Source organism: Ruditapes philippinarum, unplaced genomic scaffold (genome assembly GCF_026571515.1).
Source record: "Ruditapes philippinarum isolate M1 unplaced genomic scaffold, ASM2657151v2 ctg443_1_1_1_1, whole genome shotgun sequence".
Lineage (NCBI taxonomy): Eukaryota > Metazoa > Mollusca > Bivalvia > Venerida > Veneridae > Ruditapes > Ruditapes philippinarum.
In genome coordinates this window covers 114,373-129,068 of record NW_026856675.1, presented here as the reverse complement: position 1 = coordinate 129,068, position 14,696 = coordinate 114,373, and the positions used below count along the sequence as shown (strand labels likewise).

General features: G+C 32.6%; 1 protein-coding gene across 6 annotated transcripts in view; it reads right to left on the bottom strand.

Annotated features, from left to right (window-relative positions):
• The window catches only part of LOC132747290 (integrin alpha-V-like), a 78,682-nt gene that overhangs the window by 25,822 nt on the left and 38,164 nt on the right, over positions 1-14,696 (bottom strand). For all 6 annotated transcript variants that reach the window (XM_060736622.1, XM_060736623.1, XM_060736625.1 and 3 more), the window contains 4 exons: positions 10,859-10,907; positions 10,186-10,275; positions 9,155-9,199; positions 6,884-6,981 (listed from right to left, as the gene is read on the bottom strand). In XM_060736622.1, the coding sequence (XP_060592605.1) occupies positions 6,884-6,981; positions 9,155-9,199; positions 10,186-10,275; positions 10,859-10,907 (282 nt within the window). The remainder of the gene's footprint in view (positions 1-6,883; positions 6,982-9,154; positions 9,200-10,185; positions 10,276-10,858; positions 10,908-14,696) is intronic.

The window sequence follows — 14,696 nt, the reverse complement described above, 5'->3', positions numbered from 1 at the left end:
GCCATGTCATATGAAATCATTTAGTGCTGGCATTACTGCCATGTCATATGAAATCACTAAGTGCTGGCATTACTGCCATGTCATATGAAATCATTTAGTGCTGGCATTACTGCCATGTTATATTAAATTGTTTGGTGCTGGAATTACTGCCATGTCATATGAAATCATTTAGTGCTGGCATTACTGCCATGTCATATGAAATCACTAAGTGCTGGCATTACTGCCATGTCATATGAAATCATTTAGTGCTGGCATTACTGCTAAGTCAAATGAAATCATCAAGTGCTGGCATCACTGCCATTACATGAAATCATTTGGTGCTGGCATTACTTTCATATGAAATCATTTAGTGCTGGCATTATTGCCATGTCATATGAAATTTCTTTGTGAAATCCTAATTTTCACTTCGTTTTCTGAAATATTTTCTGTAAAAACATCAAATTTAATTACCAATGTCAATAACTGATAAATCTACATGTATATATGTATGGACAAGTGGCTTTTTACAGGGAGTGTAGCCTCAACAGAGTACATATGGTATGTATCGAAAAATGCAAGTTTCTCGAAAAAACATACATGAAATGTTTTACCTTTTTCTACGGCATGCTTCCTTTACTTTAAATCAAGAAGTTATGTAGCATTTCTTGATTTATCACAGATGTTTTACAGTGATTTTATTAAAGTTAAACATTATATTTGTCTTATTCTGGCATCAACCGTTATATCTTACAGCAAAAAATATCATTTTTTGGCATTTTATCTGCATCAAAAACTTCCAAGTTATTGATAGTACATATAAAAACCCCCTCTTTTATTACACACTGACTCTCTTGTTTATATCTTTATAATTTTCATGAGAAAAATTTTTAGAGGATTTTTTGAGTTGGTTTTTTTGCCGAACCAGCAAATTATAGGTCATACGGCCACTTTCCAGCTATACTGGTGGAAAAAGATTTCAGGTGCCCCTCTGTCTATTATTTCAGGCACAAACATGCATCTGAGTAGAACTTTCAACTTTCAACAAGCTAGCTGGATAGCTTTCTCACATGAAAGCATCCGAAGGCGCTGGCTTGGCTTGAACTTACAATGGGGAAAGGCAAGTGGTTTAAAGTCAATGACCTAAAAATAAAGTTCTTTAACTACTTTTTAAACTCATTTAAGAGTTTATTAATGTCATTTCATACAATCTCATGAATTTTCTTTTGTTTATTATGTCAGTTAAGAACAATTTTAATAATTCTAAATGAAATGAAATTGCCCAGATACCAAGAGCTTACAAATACAAAATTATTTACCATGATTATGTTTGTTGGTCGCTGAAAACTAGAAATTCACCATTATTTTTGTGTGTGTGAAATTTTCAATACAATGTATATATTTACATACAAAATGTACATATATATTGACCTTTGTTGAATTGTATACATGTATGGAAGAAGAATGGTGTTCAATTCCTTTTTTTATGAATAAAATATTTTCTGTTCTTATAAAAAAGACAGGAACAAGACCTAATTAGACTGGATCTCAAAATAACTTTATTTTACCTTATAAACAAACATTTTTTTATAAAAAGAATACACAGTCTATAAAAAAACAAATTGTGTAACACAGCATGTCATAATGACTCATCAAAAACTTTACACTACAAAACATGGAATGACTAAAATGTACCCATTGCCAAACAGTAACCAAAAAAACACATATACTTAGAAATCATTAATTTACAGTTGAATGGCAGACAAGGGAAAAACATCACTTTCTTATTTTCCTTCCCTCCATTTTTTTATATTCCAGTACACTCATCCTTCATCAGTCTATAAATAAAACTTGTTGCCAAAGTGATCCAGGTAGCTGACTAAAAGGTTTTGCCATTGTTTATTTCTTATCCTACCTGACTCTGCTTGAACAATTATTATCTGCAGGCATAGGTGAGAAATGAGGATTCCATGAAATTTATTTATATTATAGAAGATGGTAATAAACTGAGATTTAGCACAATAAATTACTTATTATTTATTGTAATGGAACCCTGGTATATTTTGTGTTGTGTATCTACTTTTTTAAGTTTGATTTTACGTTGTATGTCATATGGCGACTTTCCAGCTCTACTCGTGAAGGTGTGTATGTCCTAAGTTTAATATGAGGGCATTCCCCTCCTTAAGGCACTGAGAGTACGGACCCCCTACTGTGAAGGACCACAAGTTCTCCTCTATGCATAATTTCAGGCATGAACAGGCACCTGAGTAGTTATCATCATTGATCTGTAAGCGAGCTGGATACCTTCCTCACATGTAAGAATCCTAAGTCCCTGTCGGGATTCGAACCCACAGCAGTGTGGGTCAACTGGTCCTTCAATTGCTCGGACCTTAACCGAGACCATTTTGTTGTAAGATTATTTTTGCATCACATTATTTACATTTTACCATTTGGAAAATAAACGGTCCACAAATTTTAAGAACCCACGAAAATGTTCTTTGCGACAAACCACCAAATTTCACAGTAACCATTTACACGGGGGAGGAAGTGTTACACGAAGGATGGAGTTCTTATGATAACTTGTTTGGAGTTCTTATGATAACTGTCACGGAGTTCCTGGAAAACGTTACGGATTTCTGTGGAAATCTTTCTATATACTTGGAGAACTCGCGTAAATAATGGTTATTTTTAACTTTAAATGGGGAGTTTGAGGTGCTAAATTAAACTTTGATAATTAAGCTTGCCCTACATATTGAATTATGTTTCAGAAAAAATCTTTTAGTCCATATTTCGTCGCCGTTTAAAAAAAAATCTGGTAGTTTTGAGAAAAATTTCCAAATTATTTGCTAATTCGTACATATTGACATTTTCATTTGTGATCTTCTTCGTTGCTATACATAATCACCTAATTATAGTGGAGAGTTGCAAACATAAAGCCCGGGCTAATAAATGTATACCCAATTTTTCTAATGTTACGGAGTTCTTGTGATAACTCAAAATATGTCCTGGAGTTCTTATGATAACTTTTGGTACTGCCAGTGTGTTTCTTGCTTAATTACGGCACATTTAAGCGTATTTTATTAGTCAATAAGTGTATAAATCATTATGAAGCATAGTACGCTTATCATTTGCACAAAAATTTGGTTATATAACGTTGGTTTTGATCGTGTTTTAGTTCCTAATTAAATTTGTGCGAAATCATATTGACATTATAAAACCCAACGAATGCACTAAATATTTCTGTGTATAATGTTCGTCAACAAAAGTTTTATGTCATAAGTTTCCGCAAATGCAACATTGAGGCCATGTGGCAAAATTAAAACACGATCATTCAATATATCTGGAGAAGACATGAAACTGCTTTTGGTGTACAGTCTATATAGGATAAACAGGTGATAAGCTATCTTCAGGAACGACCGCCTCCGTGGTCGAGGGGTTTGAATCGATGACTTCTAATCCAGTTACCTCTCTGACGTGGGTTCGATCCCCGGGAGATGCTTTGGTAGTTTAGCACGGAGGAAGGTAGTCTAGTACTGGTGTAACTCTCCAGGAACGATGGTTAGGAAACTACCCGCCCATATGACTGAAATACTGTTGGGAAAAGGCGTAAAATGAAACAAACAAACAAAAATCTTCAGGAAAACCTGAATCAGCGGTCACCTGTATTCAGCAGTAACATGGCTTAAACCGCCAAGGAAAAATTGTTAAAACTTACCATTTTTCTCAGTTACATGTTTTAAGCAACCGCCTTTCTAAAGCAGACAATAAGTAGTTGGGCTCAAAAGCGGCTAAGTAAATTGTATCATAATATACCATGTATCGTATGTAACCGGGATACCCTTCACACCCATGCACCCGAAATGTATGATCTTTTTATGCATAAAAAATCAACCGATTACTACCGATCTCTTCGACAGATTTGCACGTGCCCTACGGGTTCGAGCGAAAGAAGTTCGACAATATATTTTTGTAAATCAATTACAGCAAAAGTTGTTGCAAAATTTCCACAACTAGGACTCCAACTTTGATAAGAAAAATGTATGCAGTAATTTTCCGAAATATGGAGATTGCTGTACGTCACGTGATGCTACATTGGATTTAATAGAGAAAGGAACAAGGTCGATAAACGGCATGAACCTTACGGTGACTCACATATCTTATTGAAGACTTACTTTCTATCGTCATATCATTGTCATAGAACTTTATACGTTTCTATGACAAAAAACTGATACCTTTTAGAAATTGTTCTAAATGTTCTCTAAAACTGCCAGGAATAATGTATACTAGTATATGACGAAATCATGCTTGAGTATTAAATTCAAAGCGTCAATTTATCCTGTAAGTAAATGCTCTACATCAAGTATGTTTACAGTCATTCCAATAAAATAAAAAAACACACAAACACACACAAAAAGACCAAAACAAACACAAAAAAAACACAAGAAACGGAGGTAAGAAAAATATCTATTGAACTGAAAAACACGATCAAAACCAACGTTATATAACCAAATTTTTGTGCAAATGATAAGCGTACTATGCTTCATAATGATTTACACACTTATTGACTAATAAAATACGCTTAAACATGCCGTGATTAAGCACAAAAACATACTGGCAGTAACAAAAGTTATCATAAGAACTCCAGGACATATTTTGAGTTATCACAAGAACTCCGTAACATTTAAAAAATCGGGTATAAATTTATTAGCCTTGGCTTTATGTTTGCAACTCTCCATAATAATTAGGTGATTATGTATAGCAACGAAGAAGATCACAAATGAAAAGGTCAATATGTACGAATTAGCAAGTAATTTGGTAATTTTTCTCAAAACTACCAGATTTTTTTTAACAAGGCGACGAAATATTGACTAAAATATTTTTTTCTGAAACAAAATACAATATGTAGGGCAAGCTTAATTATCAAAGTTAAATTAAGCACCTCAAACTCCCCATTTAAAGTTAAAAATAACCATTATTTACGCGAGTTCTCCAAGTATATAGAAAAGTTTTCCACAGAAATCCGTAACGTTTTCCTGGAACTCCGTGACAGTTATCATAAGAACTCCAAACAAGTTATCATAAGAACTCCATCCTTCGTGTAACACTTCCTCCCCCGTGATTTAGAGGCAGGTAGGAATGGAAGGGTTACCCTCATAGCCCAAACTTACAGGTTAAAAGACAAGAAATTGAACTTTATAGGAGTCATGCTCCATCCATGATAGACAAAACATTATCAAAATTTTCTCAATTCATAAAAAACATGGAACCCTATCTGTAATTCATACATCAATATTTATCTCAGTTAATATTTCTTGGATCTGATATATGAAACAGGTAAATTCCTTCTGTTTTATGTCAAATCTATTTTTACACTAAGACTACCCAAAAGGCAATCTTTTATTACATTCTGAACAGGTATGCTTGAACTTAAAACTTAAAAAAGAATTTTATTGTGCAGCCTTTATCTAATAAAATGTACATTTTGGTTTCTATCCATTTTAAAAATAGAAGGTTTCAAGTTAATACGAATAAATTTTTACTTCTTTTCAAAAGGGCAAAAATGAGTTTTATATAATTTAAATCATGCTTTAAGATTACGTAAGATGTTTGTTATCTGCAGAAAGTAGCACTAAATGTGAAACTATTTGTCATAAATGTAGCAAAATGTAAACAAAGTAGTTTTTTGACTTCCATACATAATACTTCTTAGATCATTATTTTAACGATATAAGACCCATTTTTGCCGTTTTGAAAGAAGTAAAAATGTATTCATTTCTGAACCATAATGTGCCTTTAAGCAATTTAAAATGAATATAGTAACATGGTACAGGTCACTACCAACATTTGCAACACAAATGTGTTTCACTAAAAGCCAGGAAAATTTACACATATCTAAACAACTTTAACTATAAACTATTAATTTAGCAGAGAATTGTGTGGAATTCTCATTACTGACAGGCAAGGGTTCATCAGCTGTTGTTGTTGTACATACCTTTATTTTTTTGTGGCAAGTGATTAACAGTAGGGAATAATGAGAACAACAATCATGATTTGTAGAAAAATTTTTGACACCTACATAAACCTTTATAACAACATCAATTAACTCGTTATCTGCTAAATTGACAATATTGAATGAGTTTAAGTTCAATATTGAATTTATTGAACAAGTAGGATAAAATCATATTATACAAGCCTCAGGTGAGCGTAACATTATTTTATTCAACAAGTTCAATAAATTCAGTGATGAACTTACACGAATTTAATATTCTATTTAACACACTCCCAAAATAAAGACTGTTTAAAGCAAAAATGGATCATTTTTCATTGACGCGCCTATAGTGTAACCCTAACATTAAGCACATCTTTACACTTTGTATAACCCAAATGACTAACATGGCCTTTCAATACCATTTTTACAGTCACAAAAGGAGCACAAGTATGTGACGAAATTCTACAACAAGCTTTTTTAGAATTATGAACAGTCTATTATTTTTTTGTTAAAATAATATGCAACGGTATAGAGATTTTTTTAGACTGCACAGATATATTTCAATATATCCAGTATAATTATGACAGCAAAAATAACCCCATGAACAACAAGCATGGGTCAGGTGAAGGTAGACTAACAAATGAACTCGTACACTGTGATTTTCTTAAGACCCAGCGGTCAAGGATAGCCTACGAAAGTGCAAGCACTTATTTCCAGTTGGGTCCTCACCTCAGCACACACTAGACAGCTATGAGATACAAGGGAATCCGGGAACCAGTCCCTAGCTCTTATTGAATAGATCCCTTGGTTCTTTTACATGCCCAGTGTATAGCACTGATACATGTGAGTGCTGACATTATGATGTAATAAGAACTACAAAATTTATTGTTTTAAGTATCTGGAATATATAAAACTAACCTGTTCCCCTTTTATAGTTTTGATCAATGTAAGGTTTTGTGTATAAATGACAACTTTTCCCTGTAACTGGCGCCCTCTAGGTACACCGACAACATAATCTGTAAATAATGATTAACACATATACTTATACAGACAATATTCTACAGTCGACAATAGACCTGGTTTACCATATATGTCAATGTAAGTTTGTTTGTACATTGTATTTAAATTGTAAAACAATAAAATGCAATCATTGCTTTGTTACAAAATAATCCTATATATTGACCTTTGTTTGTTTGTTTGGGTTTTACCTCACACCGACACAGTATAGGTCATATGGCGATGTTCCAGCTTTACTGGTGGAGGAAGACCTCAGGTACCCTTCCGTGCATTTTTCAGGCACGTCAACGGGCACTTGAGTAGCACTACCGACGTTCAGTAAGCTTAGAGCTGGATAGCTTCCTCACATGAAAGAATCCAAAGTCCCTGCCAAGATTCGAACCCAAAGCTGTGAGGGACAAGTGGTTTGAAGTCAACGACCTTACCCACTCAGCCAAGGACGCTTCAATATTGACCTTGGTTAAAATACATGTACATAGGATAAATGTAAAAATATCATGACTTTTAAACTCAATCTTTGAATTATACATAGGAATAGAGGAAAATGTCTGAAAGAAAACTCTAAAATAAAAATTTAGCACAATGTTCCATTTCTTCTACAGACAAACTGCAGACAATAAGATAACAACGCCTAAGTACTTATATCATAGTTGACTTGTGCTGAATGTACTTTGATAGAAACAGAATTTCAGCACAAACAGAGAGAAAGATGTCATTCAGAAAAAAAAACAATACTGTTTTGAAGGAAAGTTTAAGTAAAAAATTTTTATAATGATCATATCACGTTTGTTTAAACCTCAGGGTCACTTTTCTAAATGACATCTAAAAAAAAGAGAGAAGAAACATACAGTTAAACCTCAATAAAAAGACCAGTTAGAGATATAAATATGTCTTAAATTCTTATTATTACAATGAAACTCAGCAAACCATAACAATCTATATTACAGATGTGGTTTCTATATTAATATGTTCTGTTTGTTTGTTTTAAAGTCACACCAACCCTGTGAAGGTCATTAAGCCACATTCCGGCTTTACTGGTGAAGGAAGACCTCAGGTGCCCTTTTTGAGCAATATTTCAAGCAAATTAAAAACAAACGCAACAATACAAACTATTGATCATTTCCATCTTCAGCAAATTTTAAAAAGAGTTCTTTTTGCACAAGTTTGACTGTAAGCTAAATTACATTAAATTCCAGGTCAGTATATATATAACAAACTTTAAATTCTTTGCTGATGCCTAAAAAAACTTCATCTAATAAATCAAGTGGAATCCCTGTGCCAGAAAACAGGGGTAATTGAATTCCAAGATTTGAGACATTTTTTTTGCAATCTATCTAACAAAACACAGTCTACTATCTGCACCATCTTAATTCAATAAAACAGCTTTTTGTGAGCAGAAACAACAAATACAATAACCTATCTTCATATAAAAATTTTTTTTTTACTTTTGGTAACCATTTTCTCACCAGCGATTTTACTGCGGAATAATTCATGTTACGAGATGTGTTGGCATTATTAAGTCTATAAATACCATTAGCTGCATAATCTATCAGAAACTGGCTCAGCTGGGATGGTAACTTCAATTTTCAGGACTTAGGCCTAAGCCTTATGTGTTGATATCGGGACTTAAGCCTAAGCTTTGAGTTCAGATTAATATTTGTACATACATAAACATACAAGCTTTCAGAAATTTGTGCAAAATCCTCACCTAGATTGAGGTAATAATTAACAATGATCATAGATAATAGCAACAATGCACTGAAAAAGTGAGTAAAACAATTCTTTTTCCTTATAGTAGAAATAAAAAAAACATCAGAAAGGAGGCGGAAACGAGGCAAGGTGCTTGTAAATAAAGATTTAACTGGTTTGGTTTTACGGTGCACAAACACAATTCAGCTCATACTGCTGAAACAGGAAAGATGATTTTGGCTAACCTCTGGTGTTACAAACTTAAAGCAACATCAGGGGTCAAAACCACCTCACCTGCTGGACTTAAGAGATGCATAGACTCAAGTAATTCCAACCCATTTCGTCTCCCCTTTCGATCACAAAGTGATAACTGGTGACTGCAATTCTGATGACTCGACCCTTAAAGGCAATTGACCCCTCAGCCACAAGGGTTTTGTGATTAAAGAGACATAACTGTGTATTTACTGTAAAAACTTGACATACCTTCTTTGTCATCGGAATCAAAGTTGCCAACAGCACTCGAAAATCCTAAAATATAACATAATAACATAATTATATTTACCCATTCATTGGGAGATTCATTTTTCACCTGTTCCAAATTTCAAAAATAGAATCTTCAAGTCAATCACCTGTTTTGATAGTAGTTTATTAGAATAGACAGGTGTTTTTTCAGAAATATGACATGGTGTTTAAACAAGATAATAAAGCTTCAAACATCAGTGAGATAAGCATCAACAGGAAGTCTGGCCTGGGAGTTATCATAATTGTTGGGGGACCAGAAACAATGAATAATCAAGTTATCATAATTCTAAGGGGACACTGAAACTATGAATAATCAAGTTATCATAATTCTAAGGGGACCTGAAACCATGAATAATCAAGTAATCATAATTCTCAGGGGACTGGAAACCATGAATACTCAAGTTATCATAATTTTAAGGGGACCAGAAACCATGAATAATCAAGTAATCATAATTCTAAGGGGACATAAAACCATGAATAATCAAGTTATCATAATTCTAAGGGGACCAGAAACCATGAATAATTAGGTTATCATAATTCTAAGGGGACATAAAACTGTGAATAATCAAGTTATCATAATTCTTAGGGGACCAGAAACCATGATTAATTAGGTTATCATAATTCTAAGGGGACATAAAACCATGAACAATCAAGTAATCATAATTCTAAGGGGACCCAAAACCATGAATAATCAAGTTATCATAATTCTAAGGGGACCCAAAACCATGAATAATCAAGTTATCATAATTCTAAGGGGACCTGAAACTGTGAATAATCAAGTTATCATAATTCAAAGGGGACACTGAAACCATGAATAATCAAGTTATCATAATTCTAAGGGGACCAGAAACCATGAATAATCAAGTTATCATAATTCTAAGGGGACATAAAACCACGAACAATCAAGTTATCATAATTCTAAGGGGACCGAAACCATGAATAGTCAAGTTATCGTAATTATTAGGGGACCAAAAACTATGAATAGTCCGTACCCATATAAGAGTAATCATCCCTGGCCCTTCCTTCTTTTGTTGCTTGGTAACGTCCTGGGCCATTTTCAAAGTTGAAGTTGAAAATTTGACCTGTATAGAAAAAGTAATGGAAATACTTATACTACTTGTGATGAAAATATTTTTTTGTTTTTTTTTGTTGTTGTTTTTTTTTTCTGATAAAGAAGTAAAGAAACTTTATTATAATACTTTAAATATTAAGACAATTGCACAAATGTTCAAGAAATCCAACAACAATTTTGACCCATAAAGAATCGCACTTAAAGGCTAATAAGTAAAGCATTTAATATCTTATTATGCCTGAATGACATCAAGAGCAAACTTTTAAAGTTTTAATATTCTATAAATTTACACTATTTTAATTGTTATGTTTCATTTCATAAAAAATATACTTTGAAATAGAACATTATCTTTGTTAAGCTAAATTTATATATATCCAATATTATATACCAGGTAAGTGTTAAAATTCGTAAAAAATTTTCTCCTATTTTTCATTTCCTAAAAAATTATACATGAAATAAACATGATCTTTGAACAAATTCTGATATAAATATTATACATGTGTTAAACTTTGTAATAAACCTAAATAATTCTCCTTTTAAACTGATCCCTATGAGCAGTTTAAAGAAGTTAGTTTTTGGTACAGTATTTTTACCTTGCCAATACCAGCTTCCAACAGCACCAATCAATAATTGTCTCCCTTGCTGCAAAAAAACCATACAATTTAGAGTTACTTCCCTTGAACATAAAAATTGTAAGAGAATTGTATTATTATAATACACATGTATGTGGTGAAATTGACTTAGAAAATAAGATGTCATAGGTGTCAAAATAAGTTTTTAACTTTATATCTAAATTAACTTAAATAAATGAAGACAGAAATTTATGATGAAAATAGATTCAGAAATAGATAAACTTTCAGATTTAACATAAACTTTTGTAAAAAAAATTAAAATAAAAAGATCTTAACAAAATCTTACGAGTTAATATTTTTTTAAAAATTTAAAAGCAAGCTAGAAGTGTAAAACAAATCTGCAATGAGTAAAATGAGCCGCGCCATGACAAAACCAACATAATGGGTTCGCGACCAGCATGGATCCAGACCAGCCTGCGCATCCGCGCAGTCTGATCAGGATCCATGCTGTTCACTTACAAACCCTATTACAAGTAGAGAAACTGATAGCGAACTGCATGGATCCTGATCAGACTGCACAGATGCGCAGGCTGGTCTGGATCCATGCTGGTTGCAAACCCATTTTGTTGGTTTTGTCGTGACACGGCTCAAATGTTAAAACAAATAAAGTATCGTTATTTTATTAAATTAAATTAAAAAAATCTTAAAAGAAAGAAAAGCAGTACTAAAAGAAAGTGAGAACTGCACTCGGCAAATCTGACATTATTTTGTCAGTAAGCTACCAAATTACCAAGCAAAATTGTGTTAGTAGACATCCCACTCACCCTTCACACAGACAAAATTACTTTTTGAACGATACAAATAATTTTTAAACAATGTTTTTCAAGTTTCCCCTGCAATAATGTTAGGCCTATGTCACAAAATACTAAAACCATATGACACTACACGTACATGGATTACGGCCTAACTTTTTGTTGACAGCTGCTCAATTAAAGCTTTTTGATGTTGAAAAAATAAAAATTCTTTATTTACGTAACCATTGAAAGTTTCAAATTTAAAGAAAAACGTGACTATAACACAAATTTTAACATAGTTAAAAGTAAGAAAACTTTTTATTAAAATTAAGTCAGTACACAAAATTATTTCAATTAAAAAATATTTTGTTCAACTGTATATGTAACATGATTTCACTAATGAACTCATAGATGTTCAAATGACCTAAAGTGCTTTATTTGATGTAAATGGATGGATCTGGTGCAATTTATATGTAGCAAAGATTGTTTTATATATGTAGGATCTATTCAGTCAGGCAGGTATGCAAAATTATATGCAATAGAATATGGGAACCAGGAACAATATGGGTTTAAATATTAAGAAAAGGTCATCCATAAGTTGGGAACAATCAGAAGACTTCACTTTCTGTAACTTTTAATATATCCGCCACACATCAATATGAGAGCATGTAAGCTTAAACAAGTATCAATGTGACCAGTCTAAAGCTCAATCAATCATCAAAACCAACCAGGAGGAAAGCTCAAATCAAGCATCAATATGACCATGAACAGAGCTCAATAAAGCATCAATATGACCATTAACAGAGCTCAATAAAGCATCAATATGACCATGAACAAAGCTCAATAATGCATCAATATGACCATGAACAAAGCTCAATAAAGCATCAATATGACCATGAACAGAGCTCAATAAAGCATCAATATGACCATGAACAGAGCTCAATAAAGCATCAATATGACAATGAACAAAGCTGTATAATGCATCAATATGACCATGAACAAAGCTCAATAAAGCATCAATATGACCAGGCGCAAAGCTCAATAAAGCATTAATATGTCAATGAGCAAAGCTCAATCAAGCATCAGAACAACCAGGAGCAAAGCTTAATTATGCCTCAATGTGACCATGAACAAAGCTCAATCAAGCATCAATATGACCATGAACAGAGCTCAGTCAATCATTTATAAGACGATGAATAAAGTTCAATCAAGCATCAAATAAAATTCATTAAAGCATCAATATAAACATAACAAAAGCTCAATCAATCATCCCTGTGATCAAGAGAAAAACTTAATGAAGCATCAACATGACCAGGAGCAAAGCTCAATAAATCATCAATTTGACCATGAACAAAGCTCAATCAAGCATCAACATGACCAGGAGCAAAATTCAATAAACTAGGACTAGGATTGAAGCTTATTAAGCACTTGTGTGACCAAGAGCAAAAAGTTTGATAAAGCAATTATAAAACTATGAATAAAGTTCAATCCAGCATCAATATGACCTTGAGGAAAGCATCTACGTCACCTGGAGAAACCAAATCTTACTGAAATCATCTTAAATGTTTAAGTGGCAAAAGTTTACTGAATTTAAACAAGATAACTGCTTGTACATCTTATACATTATTCATTTTGCATTATTCAAAGTATGGAAAGAAATATGCAAAATATTGTTTGGGTGATATATTTATTTACAGGGTGTCTATAATAAAGTGGATTGTTTTGGCAGAAGGAAAGAATTATCCTAGAAATACAGTTTTTATAACTGATGATTAATTTAAACATGTGCCTTGGGAAATACAACTATATGCCAAATATATAAAGATTTAATCTCCAAAATAGTCGGCAAACACATATTTTTTCAGATTTAATTAACAAACTGCATTGCTAGTTGGAAATTATTCCAGTCAAAATGATACAAGGTAATTTAAGAAAGAATTTAGTGCTCCCATTCATAACGTAATGATGGTATAAAATAAGAACAATAGTACAGGAATAAATAGTTAAGGAAAGAAAATCTGCAATAATGAAATTAAAAAGTGAACAAAAACTATTTGGAACCATGTGATTTTTTGTAGGTTTTTATTTTTTTGGTACTTTAATTGAGTTTTTGAAGTATGTGGTTGTTTTTACTTTTCAAGTGTGTGTTTTTTTAGTTGTTGCTTATTTTTTTTTCTTTTCTAATACAAGGTTATTTGTAATTATTTTGAGTTTTTGCTGGTTTAAAGAACAGCTATAGTTATAAGGTAACTTCCAAGCTTATTTAACTAGTAGAAGAGGAAAACTGTAAACAGGTATATTGTACAGTGCCCCTATAGCCACTATTTCAGACCAAAGTTAGAGCCTGTGTTGAACTTTTGAGATGCCAATATGGAACAAAATCTTTAAAACTTGCTACTGGAGAACTACTGAAAGATATTCTGTAAACAAGAGAGCCAAGATGGCCCTGAATCCCTCACCTGAGACATATTGCTTGAAAAGTTAACACTTCTCAAATGTAGCAGAAGAAGGTAATAAGGCTATTTAGGTGCGTAATTTTTTACCAAAGCTGCATATTTTCTTTAATTGTTTGTAGCTGTCCACTACAAAATACTTCATACCAAATATCTATGCTGTTGGCATTGTTGTTTTTGGCATTGTTGTTTTTGGCATTGTTGTTTTTACATGTTCACTATATAAATATCACATATGTATAAATCCTGCTTGGCAGGACCATTTTTGACAATGGCCAACAAGCCACACATACATTGCCACCACAAAAACTCACTGTGTGACCATGGTGAGCTAAAAATGTAAGTCACATCAGCATGTGAAAATAATGTGTTTTCAATATTTGATTTTTGTGTGTGGTGAATTGTGGTGAGTGCAAATAATGTGGAGTAAGATAAAACCATTTTTTTTGTTACTTTAAAGAAACAATTCCAACAGTTTTGATTTATTATAATTCAACAATTTATGCCATTTTTTCAAGTCAAACATAACTTTCAAAATTGTTAGTCGAAAAATCTATATAATATACTTTGATATCCTAAAAGTATTTTATCATTGCTCCTAACTTTCCCAAC